Source organism: Lithobates pipiens, unplaced genomic scaffold, assembly GCF_037356315.1.
Source record: "Lithobates pipiens isolate NorthernLeopardFrog02 unplaced genomic scaffold, aLitPip1_a1.2 Scaffold_35, whole genome shotgun sequence".
Taxonomy (NCBI): Eukaryota; Metazoa; Chordata; class Amphibia; order Anura; family Ranidae; genus Lithobates; species Lithobates pipiens.
Window position 1 is genome coordinate 17,526,704 of NW_027507811.1, and position 16,235 is coordinate 17,542,938.

Genomic DNA, 16,235 nt, shown 5'->3' on the forward strand with positions numbered 1-16,235 from the left:
ATATCACTTTTACTGCCCACTGGGTGAACCTTCTGACGGCCATCAAGCATGTAACCCGTGGCACCCGTGTAGATTTGGTTTTACCGCCACGGATTGCATGTAGGCCTGACTCTTCTTCTCCTCCTCCTACTCCATCCTCCTCCCTCTCCTCCTCGGCTGACTCCTCCTTTTCTGCTGCTCCGCTGCACCGCCCAAGCTCCCCAGAACCTATTCGACATGCCAGGTGAGACGTTGCCATGCCGTGCTGCGTCTGTTGTGCCTGGAAGCCAAGAGCCACACTGGCCCGGCACTCCTTTCAGCTTTGCGTTCACAGGCAGATCAGTGGCTAACACCGCTCAATTTGACAGTTGGTAAAGTGGTGTGTGACAACGGTGCCAATCTGCTTAGCGCATTGAAACAGGGCAAAATCACGCACGTGCCATGCATGGCACATGTCTTAAACTTGGTCGTGCAGCGATTCGTTGTCAAATACCCTGGGGTTCAGGACATCTTGCGGCAGGCAAGGAAAATCTCGGCCCATTTCAGAAGATCTTACACGGCCATGGCTCGCCTTGCTGACATTCAGTGGTGACACAATCTGCCGGTCAGACGTCTTATTTGTGATTGCCCGACGCGATGGAACTCAACCTTCTATATGCTTGATGGGCTGCTCCAGCAGAAGCGTGCAGTTAACGTCTACCTGTATGAACTCTGCGGCAGAACCGGTTCTGGGGAACTGGGTTTTTTTTCACTGCGCCAGTGGCTGCTCATGCGCGACGCATGCAGACTTCTGCGCCCATTTGAGGATATCCCCAAACTGGTCAGTCGCAGCCATGGCGCCACCAGTGACATGGTACCTTTATGCCTTCTTTATGGAGCGTGCATTGCGTCGTGTCATTGATCAAGCTGTGGAGGAGCAGGAGCGGGAAGATGATGGAAGTCGCAATGCTGGATGAATTCCCAGGGGGGGCTACTCTATCTGAGACAAGTCAACAACAGGAGTCTGAAGAGGAGTCAGAGGAGGATGGTGCCGGGGCGGATGAGGAGGAGCAAGAAGAGCATGCTTTAAACCTTTCTGGGATCCCTGTTGTGCGTGTATGGGGAGAGGAGAATGAAGAGGATGACATTATCCTGGATGATGAGCAGGAGCCAGGCCACCACACCGCTTCCACTTTAGTGCAAATGGGGGCCTTCATGCTCCAGTGTTTTTAATAGGGACCCCCCTATAAAAAGCATAAGGGTCAAGGACCAGTACTGGGTGGCAACGTACTTAGACCCCCGGTACAAACACAAAATGGCGGAAATGTTACCGCCGTCACAGAGGGCTGTCAGAATGCAGCACTTCCAGGCCTTGCTTTGAGAAATGCTGCATTCTGCTTTTGCATGCGCTGGCAGAGGAGCAATTCCCAACCCCATTGAAGGAGTTGCGGGTACCAATCCAACAGCGCCTGGAAGAAGAGGCCGGTTTGAAGATGTGTTGGTGACTTCGGATATGAGGTCATTCTTTCAGACGACCCATCGACAGGTGTCATCCGGATCCAGCATCAGGGAACGCCTAGACCGTCAGGTGTCCGACTACATCGGGTTAACGACCGATGTGGACGCTCTGAGGAGTGATGAACCCCTGGACTACTGGGTGGGCAGGCTTGACCTCTGGCCAGAGCTTGCCCAATTTGCAATCGAACTGTTGGCTTGCCCCTCATGCAGTGTCCTGTCCGAAAGGGCGTTCAGCGCAGCAGGGGGGATCGTGACCGATAAGCGTACTCGCCTAGCTCACGACAGTGAATTCAACACATGTGACCAGTAGACCATGTATATGTCTATAAACAATTTTTTTAATTGAGCACAGAGACCTTCTTTCTTCATTTGGCTCACTTCCTTGTCCAAAAAAAGCACACCGTACTATATGCCCGTACCCTCCTCTTTGAAGAGGTTGAGCGGTGTCATATTTCTACTGGGGCTGCTTATTATGAGGGGCTCCCACCATTCCTGTGCTGTGCTGACTTCCTCCTGGGGCTGCTTATTATGAGGGGCTCCCACCATCCCTGTGCTGTGCTGACTTCCTCCTGGGGCTGTACCTCTGCTGTGCATACTATGAGGGGCTCCCACCATCCCTGTGCTGTGCTGACTTCCTCCTGGGGCTGTACCTCTGCTGTGCATATTTTGAGGTGCTCCCACCATCCCTGTGCTATGCTCATTATGAGGGGCTCCCACCATCCCTGTGCTGTGCTGACTTACTCCTGGGGCTGCTTTTTATGAGGGGCTCCCACCATCCCTGTGCTATGCTGACATCCTCCTGGGGCTGCTTATTATGAGGGGCTCCCACCATCCCTGTGCTATGCTCATTATGAGGGGCTCCCACCATCCCTGTGCTGTGCTGACTTACTCCTGGGGCTGCTTATTATAAGGGGCTCCCACCATCCCTGTGCTATGCTCATTATGAAGGGCTCCCACCATCCCTGTGCTATGCTCATTATGAGGGGCTCCCACCATCCCTGTGCTATGCTGACTTCCTCCTGGGGCTGCTTACGGTGCAGGTGTCAGTGCTGTATATCACGGTGCTGATGTCAGTGCTCTCTGTCACGGTGCTGCTGTCAGTGCTGTATATCACGGTGCTGGTGTGAGTGCTTTATGTCACGCTGCTGATGTCAGTGCTCTCTATCACGGTGCTGCTGTCAGTGCTGTATATCACGGTGCTGGTGTGAGTGCTTTATGTCACGCTGCTGATGTCAGTGTTCTCTATCACGGTGCTGTTGTCAGATGACTTTATCACGGTGCAGGTGTCATTGCTGTATGTCACGCTGCTGATGTCAGTGCTCTTTATCACGGTGCTGGTGTCAGATGACTCTATCACGGTGCAGGTGTTAGTGCTTTATGTCTCGCTGCTGATGTCAGTGCTCTCTATCACGGTGCTGTTGTCAGATGACTCTCACGATGCAGGTGTCATTGCTGTATGTCACGCTGCTGGTGATCATCTCCTGCACCCTCTTCTTTGCCTATCCTGGTGCCTGACCTTCCCTCTCCTCCATTGCCTTCATGCGCTCCACAGTCCTGAATTGTCACAACAATTTCCCATATAAAAAAAGAAGGCTTGTAGTTGTCGATCCCAGATTCACCTCATACATGTGTTATGTCATTGGCCATGTGGTGGGACTATGTTTGCACAGCTATTAATTATTTTGTGGCTGCAAATTTGACCTGTAGGTTTGCGAAGTTCGCCTCCCATTGAAGTCAATGGGGCCCGCCGCGAACGTTACGGTTCGCGAACTATTGGCCGCGTTCGCGAAACGTCCCGCTGGAAGTTCGTCCATCACTATTGAGGAGGGAACGTATTGGGTTTTGTGGTTTGAGAAGGGCATTGGTGTGTGAGGAGGGAAACCTTATCCTCAATCCTGGCGGAGACTGGAAGCCAGTGGAGTGAGTGGTGAATAGGGGTAATGTGCTCCTGTTTCTGCACTCTCATCAGGATCTGTGCTGCAGAGTTTTGGATGTACTGAAGCCTCTGTAGACTCTTTCTAGGAATCCCAATAAGAAGTGCGTTACAGTTGTCCAGTCTTCTGAGCACAGAACTCTTCTTAGCACTTCATTAACTGTGACCAACACCTTAGACACTGTCGAAAAAACGGAGGAACTCCCAGTATGGGAGGGGTTATATAGAGGGGGACTTCCTGTCTTTTGAGTGCACCAGTGTCCATTCACCTATAGGTGGAGTATAACCCACATAGTAATTACTATGGCTTCCCTGTGTCCTGTGATGTACGATAAAGAAATAGGTGTGCCAAACTTGTAGACTCATACTCAAAGTCTTGAGGCTGTAATTTCTACCAAAGTATTGAGCAAAGGCTGTGATACTTATGTACATGGGATTTTTTTTGTTCTTTATTTTTAATAAATCTGCAAAGATTTCAAACAAATTTCTTTCACGTTGTCTTTCTGGGGGATTGTTTGAAGAATTTTGAGGAATTAATGAATGTAATCCATTTTGAAATAAGCCTGTAACATAACAACAAAATGTGGAAAAAGTGAAGCACTGTGAATAATTTCCAGATACACTGTATGTGGATGACGTCACTTCCGGGTCCGGCTGTCACTTTCCCGGGTTGCTGTGGTTGGAGAAAGTGAATGGAGCACAATATGTACTTCATTACCTTCAATGGAAGGCAGATGAGACATCACTGGTCAAACAGACCCCTAAAGTCACATTAAAGGGTTCGTTTTCCTAATATAGAAAAACTGTAAAGGTGACCTAACACCGGACCCCCTTCACCCCACCCCCCCCCCCCCCCCCACCCCCGGTCCTCACTGTACTTACCGTCAGCCATTCTCTGCTATCAGGACTCTCTCACTACTCCAATGGTCAGGGGATATGAAATAGCCCACTGCTCTGTCTTCTCCATACTGAGCTGCCAGGATGGACCAGATGGATTCTGATTGGTCAGAGCCATCATATGTACAGCAGAGTCCAGGGAGGGGATCTGGTGTTTGTGAAGCTTTACAGTTTTTCTGTAGAGGTGATCTAACCCTTTAATAAACCATTGCACTAACAGCTTAGCTTGTCTCCACGCTGATGGGGGAGTCCATATATGATCTGCAAACTCTTCATAATATAAAATCCGGCCAATCCGATGTAGTAACAATCCACGCGTTTTGGATAATGAAGCCTCAGTCATAGCTATTTATTATTATAGAATTAGCAGATGATATATGGACTCGGTGTGAAGACTTTTCTGGTTGATTTTGGAGGGAGAACAGGAGCCCAGCTGTGAGATCGGCATTTCCACTTATTCCACCGACGGGGAGGAGGAGCCAAAACTCCACTTATTTATCATCTACTGAGATTTATTCTATTTTTTTACTTCTTTCCAACAGATGGATGTGATGTCAGGAATTCCTCGGAGAGACGTCTTCTATTATCTGCTGATTGTAAGTCAGAAGATAATGTCATCACACAGGATCCTCCAGGAGGAAATCCAAATACACAAAATATACATCACAGACCTTCCTGTCCGGAGACATCAATGGATCCCTCTGATCAGGGGGAATCTTCTCATCAATCACATACTATGATTGGAAATATCCATGTAAGATCTCACACTGCAGATCCATCAACAGATCACCGAGGTGACAATCTATTCTCATGTTCAGAGTGCGGGAAATCATTCACTCAGAAGGGAGCACTTACTAGACACCAGAAAATTCACACAGGCGAGCGTCCTTATTCATGTTCAGAGTGCGGGAAATCTTTCACTCAAAAAGTACTCCTTGTTACACATCAGAGAATTCACACAGGTGAGCGTCCTTATTCATGTTTAGAATGCGGGAAATCTTTCACTAGCAAAGCAGACCTTTTTACACATCAGAAAATTCACACAGGTGAGCGTCCTTATTCATGTTCAGAGTGCGGGAAATCTTTCGCTCTGAAAAGAATCCTTATTCAGCACCAGATCGTTCACACGAGTGAGCGTCCTTTCCCTTGTTCAGAGTGCGGGAAATCTTTCAGTCATAAAGCATCCCTTGTTACACATCAGAGAATTCACACAGGCGAGCGTCCTTATTCATGTTCAGAGTGTGGGAAATCTTTCATTGGCAAAGGAACCCTTGTTACACATCAGAGAATTCACACAGGTGAGCGTCCTTATTCATGTTCAGAGTGCGGGAAATCTTTCAATCAGAAAGGATTCCTTGTTAAACATTTTAGACTTCACACAGGTGAGCGTCCTTATTCATGTTCAGAGTGCGGGAAATCTTTCAATCAGAAAGGATTCCTTGTTAAACATTTTAGAATTCACACAGGCGAACGTCCTTATTCATGTTCAGAGTGCGGGAAATCTTTCCCTGAAAAAGGAAACCTTGTTAAACATCAAAGAATTCACACAGCTGAGCGTCCATATTCATGTTTAGAGTGCGGGAAATCTTTCACTCAAAAAGCAGCCCTTGTTACACATCAGAGAATTCACACAGGTGAGCATCCTTATTCATGTTCAGAGTGCGGGAAATCTTTCACTAGGAAAGGAAACCTTTTGCAACACCAGAGAATTCATAGGAGTGAGCTTCCTTATTGATGTTGTAGATCAGGGATCTCCACACTTCGGTCCTCCAGCTGTTGCAGAACTACACGTCCCATGAGGCATTGTAATACTCTGACATGTACAGACATGACTAGGCATGGTGGGAATTGTAGTTCCTGAACATCTGGAGGGTCATAGTATGAAGAGCTCTGTTGTAGACGAGTCAGCCTTGTGCAGGTTTAGGAGCGGGTTAATAGTAGAGGGCGGGTACTTGTTTATTAAGCAGCTGGTCAGAGAGGCTGGTGGATGTCTGTTCAATATTGAGTTGGCCCTCCCTTTGCAGCTATAACAGCTTCAACTCTTCAGGGAAGGCCGTCCACAAGGTTTAGGAGTGTCTATGGGAATGTTTGACCATTCTTCCAGAAGAGCATTTGTGAGGTCAGGCTCTGATGTTGGGCGAGAAGGCCTGGCTCGCAATCTCCGCTCTAATTCATCCCAAAGTGTTCTATTAGGTCTAGGTCAGGACTCTGCACAGGCCAGACAAGTTCCTCCACCCCAAACTCGCTCATCCATGTCTTTATGGACTTTGCTTTGTGCACTGGTGGGCAGTCATATTGGAACAAGAAGGGGCCATCCCCAAACTGTTCCCACAACGTTGGGAGCATGAAATTGTCCAAAATGTTTTGATAGGCTGATGTCTTAAGAGTTTCCTTCACTGGAACTAAGGGTCTAAGCTCAACCCCTGAAGAACAACCAAACACCATAATCCCCCCTCCACCAAATGATTTGGACCAGTGCACAAAGTAAGGTCCATAAAGACATGGATGAGCAAGTTTGGGGTGGAGGAACTTGACTGGCCTACCCAGAGTCCTGACCTCCTGGAACAGGTGCCTCCAATCTGTGGCTCGAGGGACAAATATGGCCCTTTGATAGCCTTTCTCCAGCCCTAGGGGGACTGTTCCTCCCACTGACACCAACAATGGGGCAGTATTTATTCCACCAATACCAATCATGGGATTCTATTCCTCCTACTAATAGGGGCAGTACTCCTCCTCCTCTTATTGACCACCAACCCCCGAGTTCATATTTATTCTCACTGATGCTGGGCCTGGGACATTTTCTACTCCTGCCGGCCACAATCCGGCCCCCTAAAGTCTGTAGGACAATAAAACTGGCCCTTTGAAAAGTTTGGAGACCCCCTGCATTAGATGATACAGCTGCACACAGGCAGGCTTATCCCTGTCAAAGCCCCAGCCATGAACTCGGCTCGTCCTCAAAGCAACACTCACTCCCAGCCTGACTAGTATTTCTGCCTTTACCAATGTATAATCTAGGGTTGTCACCTCATCCCTTTAAAACGGAACACATATTAATGACACATGTTCTGTGGCTGATTAAGGAGGTAATTAAACTCGGGGCCTAATGCCGCGTACACACGACTGACTTTTTGACGGACTAGGTCCGATGGTCTTCTCGATGGACATTCGGCAGAGTTCCAAAGGACTCTCCGAAGGAACGGACTTGGCCACACACAAGCACACCATTTGAACGTGATGACGTACGACCAGACTAGAACAAGGAAGTTCCAGTAGCCAATAGCTTCCCTAGCGTCGGTTTTCATCCATCTGACTAGCATACAGACCAACAGATTTTTCAACCCGGACTGGAGTCCGTCGGAAAGATTTGAAACATGTTTTATTTCTAGGTCCGTCAGACTTTTGGGAAAAAAAAGTCCACTGGAGCCCATATACGATCGTAATATCCGACGGATTCGTTCCGTCAGACCTAAAAGTCCAGTCGTGTGTACAGCCATTATTTGCATTAAATTAGCCTCAGAACCTGTGTAATTCATATGTGTTCAGGTTTAAAGGGATGAGGAGACAACCCTAGTATAGTTCCATGCTGACTCTGAGACCAAATCACAATTCGCCAGTTGAGGATCTGCAGTCAGGAAAGGGGCCAGTACATCCTCCCATTCTTTCTAAGGTAGACCTTCCCTTTGTCAGGGCTGGGCTTCTAGAAGCTCTTCTCAGTGCTCAAGGCTGCTCAGCTGTCGGTTAATTACCAGCCACTCATTGTTACCACAGTGTCTCACCTGGTTACCATTACCTGCCTAAACAGTCCAGCCTACAGCCAGCCCCTTCTGGCAATTTAAACTGCCTTGTTCATGTCTTTCATGCCTTCACCTCATTTAACATATCCTGAGTGTCTCTGCTGAGTTCCTGTTAAAGACTTTGCCTGGCTGACATCCCTTCTGGTTCCTGATCTTTGGCTTCCGACTACGCTGATCTCTGGCTTCCTGATTACCTGCTCATCTGATTACTGGTTTTGGCTTCCTAACCCTGGCTTATGTTTTGACTATGTTTCTGATCTGTACTTGTTTTTTCTATTACATTAAAGGTGTGATTTTTTTTTTTCACGGTTGAAAATGTTTTATTATGGAAAAGACAAGTATGATACAACAAGGGGTTGCTAATTTTCATAGTACATACAGGTCTGTGCATACATATTACAAATAGTAGAGCAAAGAATATAAACAATATAGGAAGCCGATTGGTCAGTTAGGCAACGATAATTGTGAAATTCCCAGCCGTTATTACTTGTTTTTTATCTGCAAATCTGAAACACCCAATGGAGGCTGATAGGGAGGGTAAGGGAAGGATGGGGAGGTAGGTCCATGAGGGGGGAATGGTGGGGAGGGGAAAGGTAGGAGGAGAGGTATAGGGGGAGGGGAAAAATAGGGGGGAAGGATAACCCACATACCTATATTGGTGCTAGTAAGCCACGAATACCGTCAAACTTTTTGGGGCATTTCCTGTTCATATAGGTCAGCTTGTACAACAGTAAGGCACTATTAATGGAATTCTCACAGAAAGTCACTGTTGGAGGTGATGTGGAGGTCCACTTAAGTAAGATTTATTTTTTGGCATAATACAAAAGATAATATATCAGTAGTTTAGTATAGCGGGGCCTCTGGTCATCTTCTTGTATACCAAGCAGAGCCAGTTCAGGAGACATTACCAAAGACAGCTGAAGGCGCTCCTTAACCACTTTCAGACCGGACCATTTTGCTGGTAAATGACCAGAGGTCTTTTTACACTTTGGCACTGCGCTGCTTTAACTGGTAATTGCGCGGTCATGCAATGTTGTACCCAAACAAAATTTGCGTCCTTTTCTTCCCACAAATAGAGCTTTCTTTTGATGGTATTTGATTGCCTCTGCGATTTTTATTTTTTGCGATATAAACGTAAAAAGACCGCAAATTTTGAAAAAAAATGATATTTTCTACTTTTTGTTATTAGAAAAATCCAATAAACTCAATTTTAGTCATACATTTAGGCCAAAATGTATTCAGCCACATGTCTTTGGTAAAAAAAAAGTCAATAATTGTATATTTATTGGTTTGCGCAAAAGTTGTCACATCTACAAACTAAGGTACGTTTTCTGGAATTTACGCAGCTTTTAGTTTACGACTGCCTATCTCATTTCTTGAGGTGCTAAAATGACAGGGCAGTACAAAACCCCCCCCAAATGACCCCATTTTGGAAAGTAGACCCCCTAAGGAAATTGATAAGAGGCATGTTGAGCCCATTGAATATTTTATTTTTTTGCCTCAAGCGATTGAATAATGACAAAAAAAAAATTTTTTTTTTTTTTTTACACAAAGTTGTCACTAAATGATATATTGCTCACACATGCTATGGGCGTATGTGAAATGACACCCCAAAATAAATTCTGCTGCTTCTCCTGAGTACGGGGATACCACATATGTGGGACTTTTTGGGAGCCTAGCCGCGTACAGGGCCCCGAAAACCAAGCACCGCCTTCAGGCTTTCTAAGGGCGTAAATTTTTGATTTCACGCCTCACTACCTATTACAGTTTTGAAGGCCATAAAATGCCAAGATGGCACAAAACCCCCACAAATGACCCCATTTTAGAAAGTAGACACCCCAAGCTATTTGCTGAGAGGCATGTTGAGTCCATGGAATATTTTATATTTTGCCACAAGTTGCGGGAAAATTACAAACTTTTTTTTTTTTTTTTTTTTTTCACAAAGTTGTCACTAAATGATATATTGCTCATGCATGCCATGGGCATATGTGAAATGACACCCCAAAATAAATTCTGCTGCTTCTCCTGAGTACGGGGATACCACATATGTGGGACTTTTTGGGAGCCTAGCCGCGTACGGGGCCCCGAAAACCAAGCACCGCCTTCAGGCTTTCTAAGGGCGTAATTTTTTGAGTTCACTTCTCACTACCTATTACAGTTTTGAAGGCCATAAAATGCCAAGATGGCACAAAACCCCCACAAATGACCCCATTTTAGAAAGTAGACACCCCAAGCTATTTGCTGAGAGGCATGTTGAGTCCATGGAATATTTTATATTTTGCCACAAGTTGCGGGAAAATTACAAACTTTTTTTTTTTTTCACAAAGTTGTCACTAAATGATATATTGCTCACGCATGCCATGGGCATATGTGAAATGACACCCCAAAATAAATTCTGCTGCTTCTCCTGAGTACGGGGATACCACATATGTGGGACTTTTTGGGAGCCTAGCCGCGTACGGGGCCCCAAAAACCAAGCACCGCCTTCAGGCTTTCTAAGGGCGTTACAGTTTTGAAGGCCATAAAATGCCAAGATGGCACAAACCCCCCCCCCCAAATGACCCCATTTTAGAAAGTAGACACCCCTAAATTTAGGGGTACACTAGTGAGACTAGGTAATAAATGGCGGGTGCCCTGAAACTATAAAAAAATAACTAACCAACCAGCGTCACCTGTAACAGTTATATGGTGATCACTGGTGAAAGGGTTAACTAGGGGGCAATCAGGGGGCTTTATGCGGTAGTATATGGGGGTCCCTGGCGCTATAAAAAGCTGCGGCGAACCTAAATACCTACCTGCCTAACTAGCGTCACCTGTGACACTAATACAGCGATCAGAAAAACGATCGCTTATTAGGCTGGGTTCACACTGGAGCGATGCGGGAACGCCACGAATGCGCGGCGGGTTCCCGCATCGCATGCCTCCCGGCGGCAGTTCACACTGCCCTATGCGAACTGCTGGGAGTGTCAGTGAAATGTTAATGACACCCCCAGATCAGTTCGCATATCGCAGTGCGATCTGCAAACTTGGATCGCATGGTGTGAACACCCATGCGATCCGATTCTGCTGCGGACCAAAAAAAGGGTCCCGTGCGAGTTTGCGGCGGGTGCGGCGGGTGCGACACGAATTCAGCCATACTATCTGTATAGCTGAACTCGAATCGCACAGAGATCGGATGTGATTTGCACTGCAGTGCGGTGCGAATCACATCCGTTCTCATAAACCGCTGCAATGTGAACCCAGCCTTAGTGACACTGGCGACGGGGGGTGATCACGGGGTTAAACCTTTATTGGGGGGGTTAGGGGGGTACCTTAGAACTAAAGGGGGCTAACCCTAACTGCCCTAACAGTTATTAGTCACAAATGACACCTGCCGGGTGATCAGGGGGTTAAACCTTTATTAGGTAATAAATGGCGGGTGCCCTGAAACTATAAAAAAATAACTAACCAACCAGCGTCACCTGTAACAGTTATATGGTGATCACTGGTGAAAGGGTTAACTAGGGGGCAATCAGGGGGCTTTATGCGGTAGTATATGGGGGTCCCTAGCGCTATAAAAAGCTGCGGCGAACCTAAATACCTACCTGCCTAACTAGCGTCACCTGTGACACTAATACGGCGATCAGAAAAATGATCGCTTATTAGGCTGGGTTCACACTGGAGCGATGCGGAAACGCCGCGAATCCGCGGCGGGTTCCCGCATCGCATGCCTCCCGGCGGCAGTTCACACTGCCCTATGCGAACTGCTGGGAGTGTCAGTGAAATGTTACTGACACCCCCAGATCAGTTCGCATATCGCAGTGCGATCTGCAAACTCGGATCGCATGGTGTGAACACCCATGCGATCCGATTCTGCTGCGGGCCAAAAAAAGGGTCCCGTGCGAATTTGCGGCGGGTGCGGCGGGTGTGGCGGGTGCGGCGGGTGCGGCGAATGGCTGAACTCGAATCGCACAGAGATCGGATGTGATTTGCACTGCAGTGCGGTGCGAATCACATTCGTTCTCATAAACCGCTGCAATGTGAACCCAGCCTTAGTGACACTGGCGACGGGGGGTGATCACGGGGTTAAACCTTTATTGGGGGGGTTAGGGGGGTACATTAGAACTAAAGGGGGCTAACCCTAACTGCCCTAACAGTTATTACAGTCACAAATGACACCAATGCAAAAAAAAAAAAAAAAAAATGACATTGGTGTCACTGTGACTGGGGGGGCAGGGGTAATTGGGGGGGTGATCGGGGGGTAAAGGGGGGGTGTGAGTGTGCCTGGCATGTTCTACTGTGTGTGGGATGTGTTGGTGCAACTCACTGATCCGCTCTCCTCCGTGTCGGAACGAAAAATACCGACACGGAGGAGAGAATACATCACTTCCTCTCCTGTGTTTACATTACAGGAGAGGAAGTGATGTCACCGGGGATTTCCATTCGTCGGGAGCGATCGCGAGGGGGTGGCCATGAATGAATGGCCGTCCCCTCGTCCGGGATCGCTCCCGAACGAAAACCGACCGCCGCAGGCACCGGGCGGGGGCCCGATCGGGCCCCCGACCCGCGGGAGGCAAATCACGTACATGTACGTGCTTATGCCTGCCCGTGCCATTCTGCCGACGTACATCGGCGTGAGGCGGTCGGCAAGTGGTTAATAACCTTGAAAACTGCCGCCCAAAACCGCGCCACCTTGGGGCAGCTCCAAAACATATGGAATTAGAAATCAATTCCCAGCTGACATCTGTTACATAGTAGGTGAGGTTGGAAAAAAGTCCATCAAGTCCAACCTATGTGTGTGATTATATGTCAGTATTACATTGTATATCCCTGTATGTTGGGGTCGTTCAGGTGCTTATCCAATCATTTCTTGAAACTATCGATGCTGTCCGCTGAGACCACCGCCTGTGGAAGGGAATTCCACATCCCTGCCGCTCTTACAGTAAAGAACCCTCTACATAGTTTAAGGTTAAACCTCTTTTCTTCTAATTTTAATGAGTGGCCATGAGTCTCGTTAAAGTCTCTTCTGCAAAAAAGTTTTATTCCTATTGTGGGGTCACCAGTACGGTATTTTGTATATTGAAATCATATCCCCTCTCAAGCGTCTCCTCTCCAGAGAGAATAAGTTCAGAGCTCGCAGCCTTTCCTCATAACTAATATCCTCCAGACCCTTTATTAGCTTTGTTGCCCTTCTTTTACATAAGGGATCCCTTTGGGGGTACAGTCTGTGCAATCTCTGAGGAGTATAATATACCGTATGTAGGAACTTGGTTTGAAAAGTTTATCCCTAGAGGAGAAGACCAGCACCAGACTGTCCTCGAAACATTCATTCCATTCCTTTCTCTCCAATGTAGGGATATCCATTTTCCAGACCTCCCAGAGCCTCTCCATCTTAGGGGGTTCCAAGCTAAGTAGTGACATATAGAGGGAAGAGAGGGGTTTAGCCAGGGACTCCTGGGCCAGGAGTTCCTCTATGGGATCCATGGCCATGACAATAGGTCCAGGAAATTGTGCCCTAGCAGCATGGTGCAGCTGGCAGTAGTGGAAGTACATCCATCTAGGTAGGTGAAACCTGGCCACTAGGTCCCCGTATCTGAGTAACGTCCCTGCCGGCCTAATATCCCTAAGGCCGCGTACACACGCGCGGACTGTTCGCCCAACTTTGTCCGCTGAACAGTGTTTGGGCGGACAGTCCGCTCGTGTGTGGGCTTTCAGCGGACAGTTTCAGCGGACAGTTTGACGAACAAGGTTTTACGGAATTTCCGAAAAACTGTCCGCTGAAACCTTGTTTCAGCGAACAGTCCGCTCGTGTGTAGGCTTGTTCGTCAAACTAAGTTCCGCGCATGCTCAGAAAGGATTTACACGCCGAAAGTTATAATGCAGTGTATAGGACGTCGTATTTTTCGTCCCATCATACGTGCCGTTCACGTCATCGCGCACGGTTTCAGCAAACTGTTCGTCCGTCGTGTGTGGCCATGTCCGTCCATGCTAATTTTGAGCGGACTGTTTGACGGACAAAGTTGGGCGAACAGTCCGCGCGTGTGTACGCGGCCTAAGGGTTTTGATACCCTGTTTTGCTCAGACTTGTGGGTTTGGAATGGACTGAAAGTGTGGAAGATTAGGGTTACCCCATAGCGGTTGAAAGGGCATCCAGGAATTCTGCCTGTGCAACCTCTTCCTAGTTACCAGCCATACTCTGAGAGTTGTCCTAGTCGGGTGCGGCAGGCTGACGTAGGCCCCAGTTCCACGGTACACCAAGTTCCCCAAATAATTGAGGGAGCCCAGTAAGGCCACCTCCAGGCACACAGCCACGTTGGCTCTGGAGCAGACGAACCACCAGTGGACCCAGACCTATATGGCCGCCCAACAGTATACCTGGAAATTGGGCAATGCCAGCCCCCCACACCGCACCAGAAGACAAGGTGGCTCATGCCAAACGAGGAGTAGAACCCCCCCAGATAAAGGCCCCGATGCATCTGTTAGGGTCCCGGAAAAAAAGAACCCAGTAACCAAACTGGAGCATTCTTAAATAGAACAGTAAACTTAGGGAGGAATACCATTTTTATAAGATTGATGCGTCCAAGCAGATTCAGTGGAAGAGACCCCAGGAGTCGCACCTAGCCCTCAGTTGCACCAGCACAGGATGTATATTAAGGTCATAGAATTTATTTGGATCGTATTGAATATGAACACCAAGATATTTAAAGCTATCTACCCATTGTAGAGGAGTATGAGCTACAGTAGCTTGTGACATAGGGTCTAAGGGAAAGACTTGGACCACTTAATTCGGACCCCAGAAAAGAGATCAAATTCATCAAAGAGGACCAATGAGGCCCTCAAGGAAGAATCCATGTCATGTAAATATAGCAGGTTGGGGGGCGTGGCCGGACGAGAGTGCGATGGGAGTGTGAGTGGATGAAGGTTAAACTCCCTCCGGCTCCCCGCAAAGGATCCTATGCCAGCTTAACAGTGGCCGAATATTGGCCCATAAGTGCGTGCTTTATACCCCCGTGTGCCTGCTGAAGCCCCCTTGTGCCTGCTGAAGCCTGACCGTGCTCACCCTTGTCTCCCCCGTGTCTCTTACCAGGGTTTAGCTGGGCGCCGAGTGGCCGCTGAATCAAGGGGAAGCCGAGTGGCTTGTCGGCATCCAGTCTCAGTGGAAACCACCCTGGCCCAGCCCCGCGCGAGGAGGAGGACAGAGAGCGGGAGCTGCGGCTGCTGTAAGCAGAGAACGCAGTGAGAGGAGCAGTGACGGCGGTGAAATGAACCTGGGAGGCTCTCTGCAGACCGGTAGACTGAGGCTGAATATCACAGCTGACAGCACAAATATGAGGCAATTGCTTCTGCATTTTGGAGCCCAGTGGCTTAGCAAAGGAAGGGAGTCACAGTATGGGAGAAAAAAAAATTGATAGAGTATATCGCACTGTAAATGCTATAAGGGGGCTTCGCAGGTCACGCAGGCAAAAGGCAGAAGGACTAAAGTAAATCCCAATATTTGTGCATTACGAGGTATACTAAGGGAGGAGGAAGGAGGAAACTGCTCAGCTCTTGCCACTCTGTACACTTGGTTATCCTATCTACAATCAGCTGGACAACGCTTAGTATACTGGCCATGACAAAGGGGTAAAAGGAGATGAGTCGCAGCATCAGGAGAACTTAGCCTCTCAAAACGCTTGTTTAGCAAAGGAAAAAGGGGGCCAGGCAGCTGCGGCAGCTAAACTAGAGAAATATGCACATACCCCAAACCAATCACCAGCTAAACAAACATCGCAAGTTAAGTCCCAGACAAGCAGCACAGGAGACAGAAGGAGTCAAGGCTCAATGGGGGGCTTTTCTTAGGGGACTGCTGATAGAACAGGTTGCAAGAATCAAGAAGAAATCTAAGATGTGGGAAGAAAATTTAAGAAAGGAAGTGAGGGAACTAGAGAGACAGTATGTACTAAATCCAACCCCAGAGAGTCAAAAAATATGGCTGGATAGGCAGCAGGAATATAGGAAGGGCATAATAAGAAATGCTGAAAATAAGAGATTATTTTGGAGACAGAATTCCTTTGGAGAAGGGGAAAAAAATGGGCCGCTTACTGGCACTTTTGGTGAGGACTAACTCCACCTCCGCTGGTATACCTCTGTTTAGGACCCTACGAGGAGAAGTTAAA

General features: G+C 47.8%; 1 protein-coding gene across 1 annotated transcript in view; it reads left to right on the top strand.

The window, feature by feature from the left end:
* Nucleotides 1-8,406, top strand: part of LOC143955175 (uncharacterized) — a 74,743-nt gene extending 66,337 nt beyond the window's left edge. Inside the window, 1 exon segment of the mRNA XM_077465267.1 lies at nucleotides 4,849-8,406. Within this exon segment, the coding sequence (XP_077321393.1) occupies nucleotides 4,849-6,041 (1,193 nt within the window). The 3' untranslated portion in view covers nucleotides 6,042-8,406.
* Nucleotides 8,407-16,235: the final 7,829 nt, after the last annotated feature.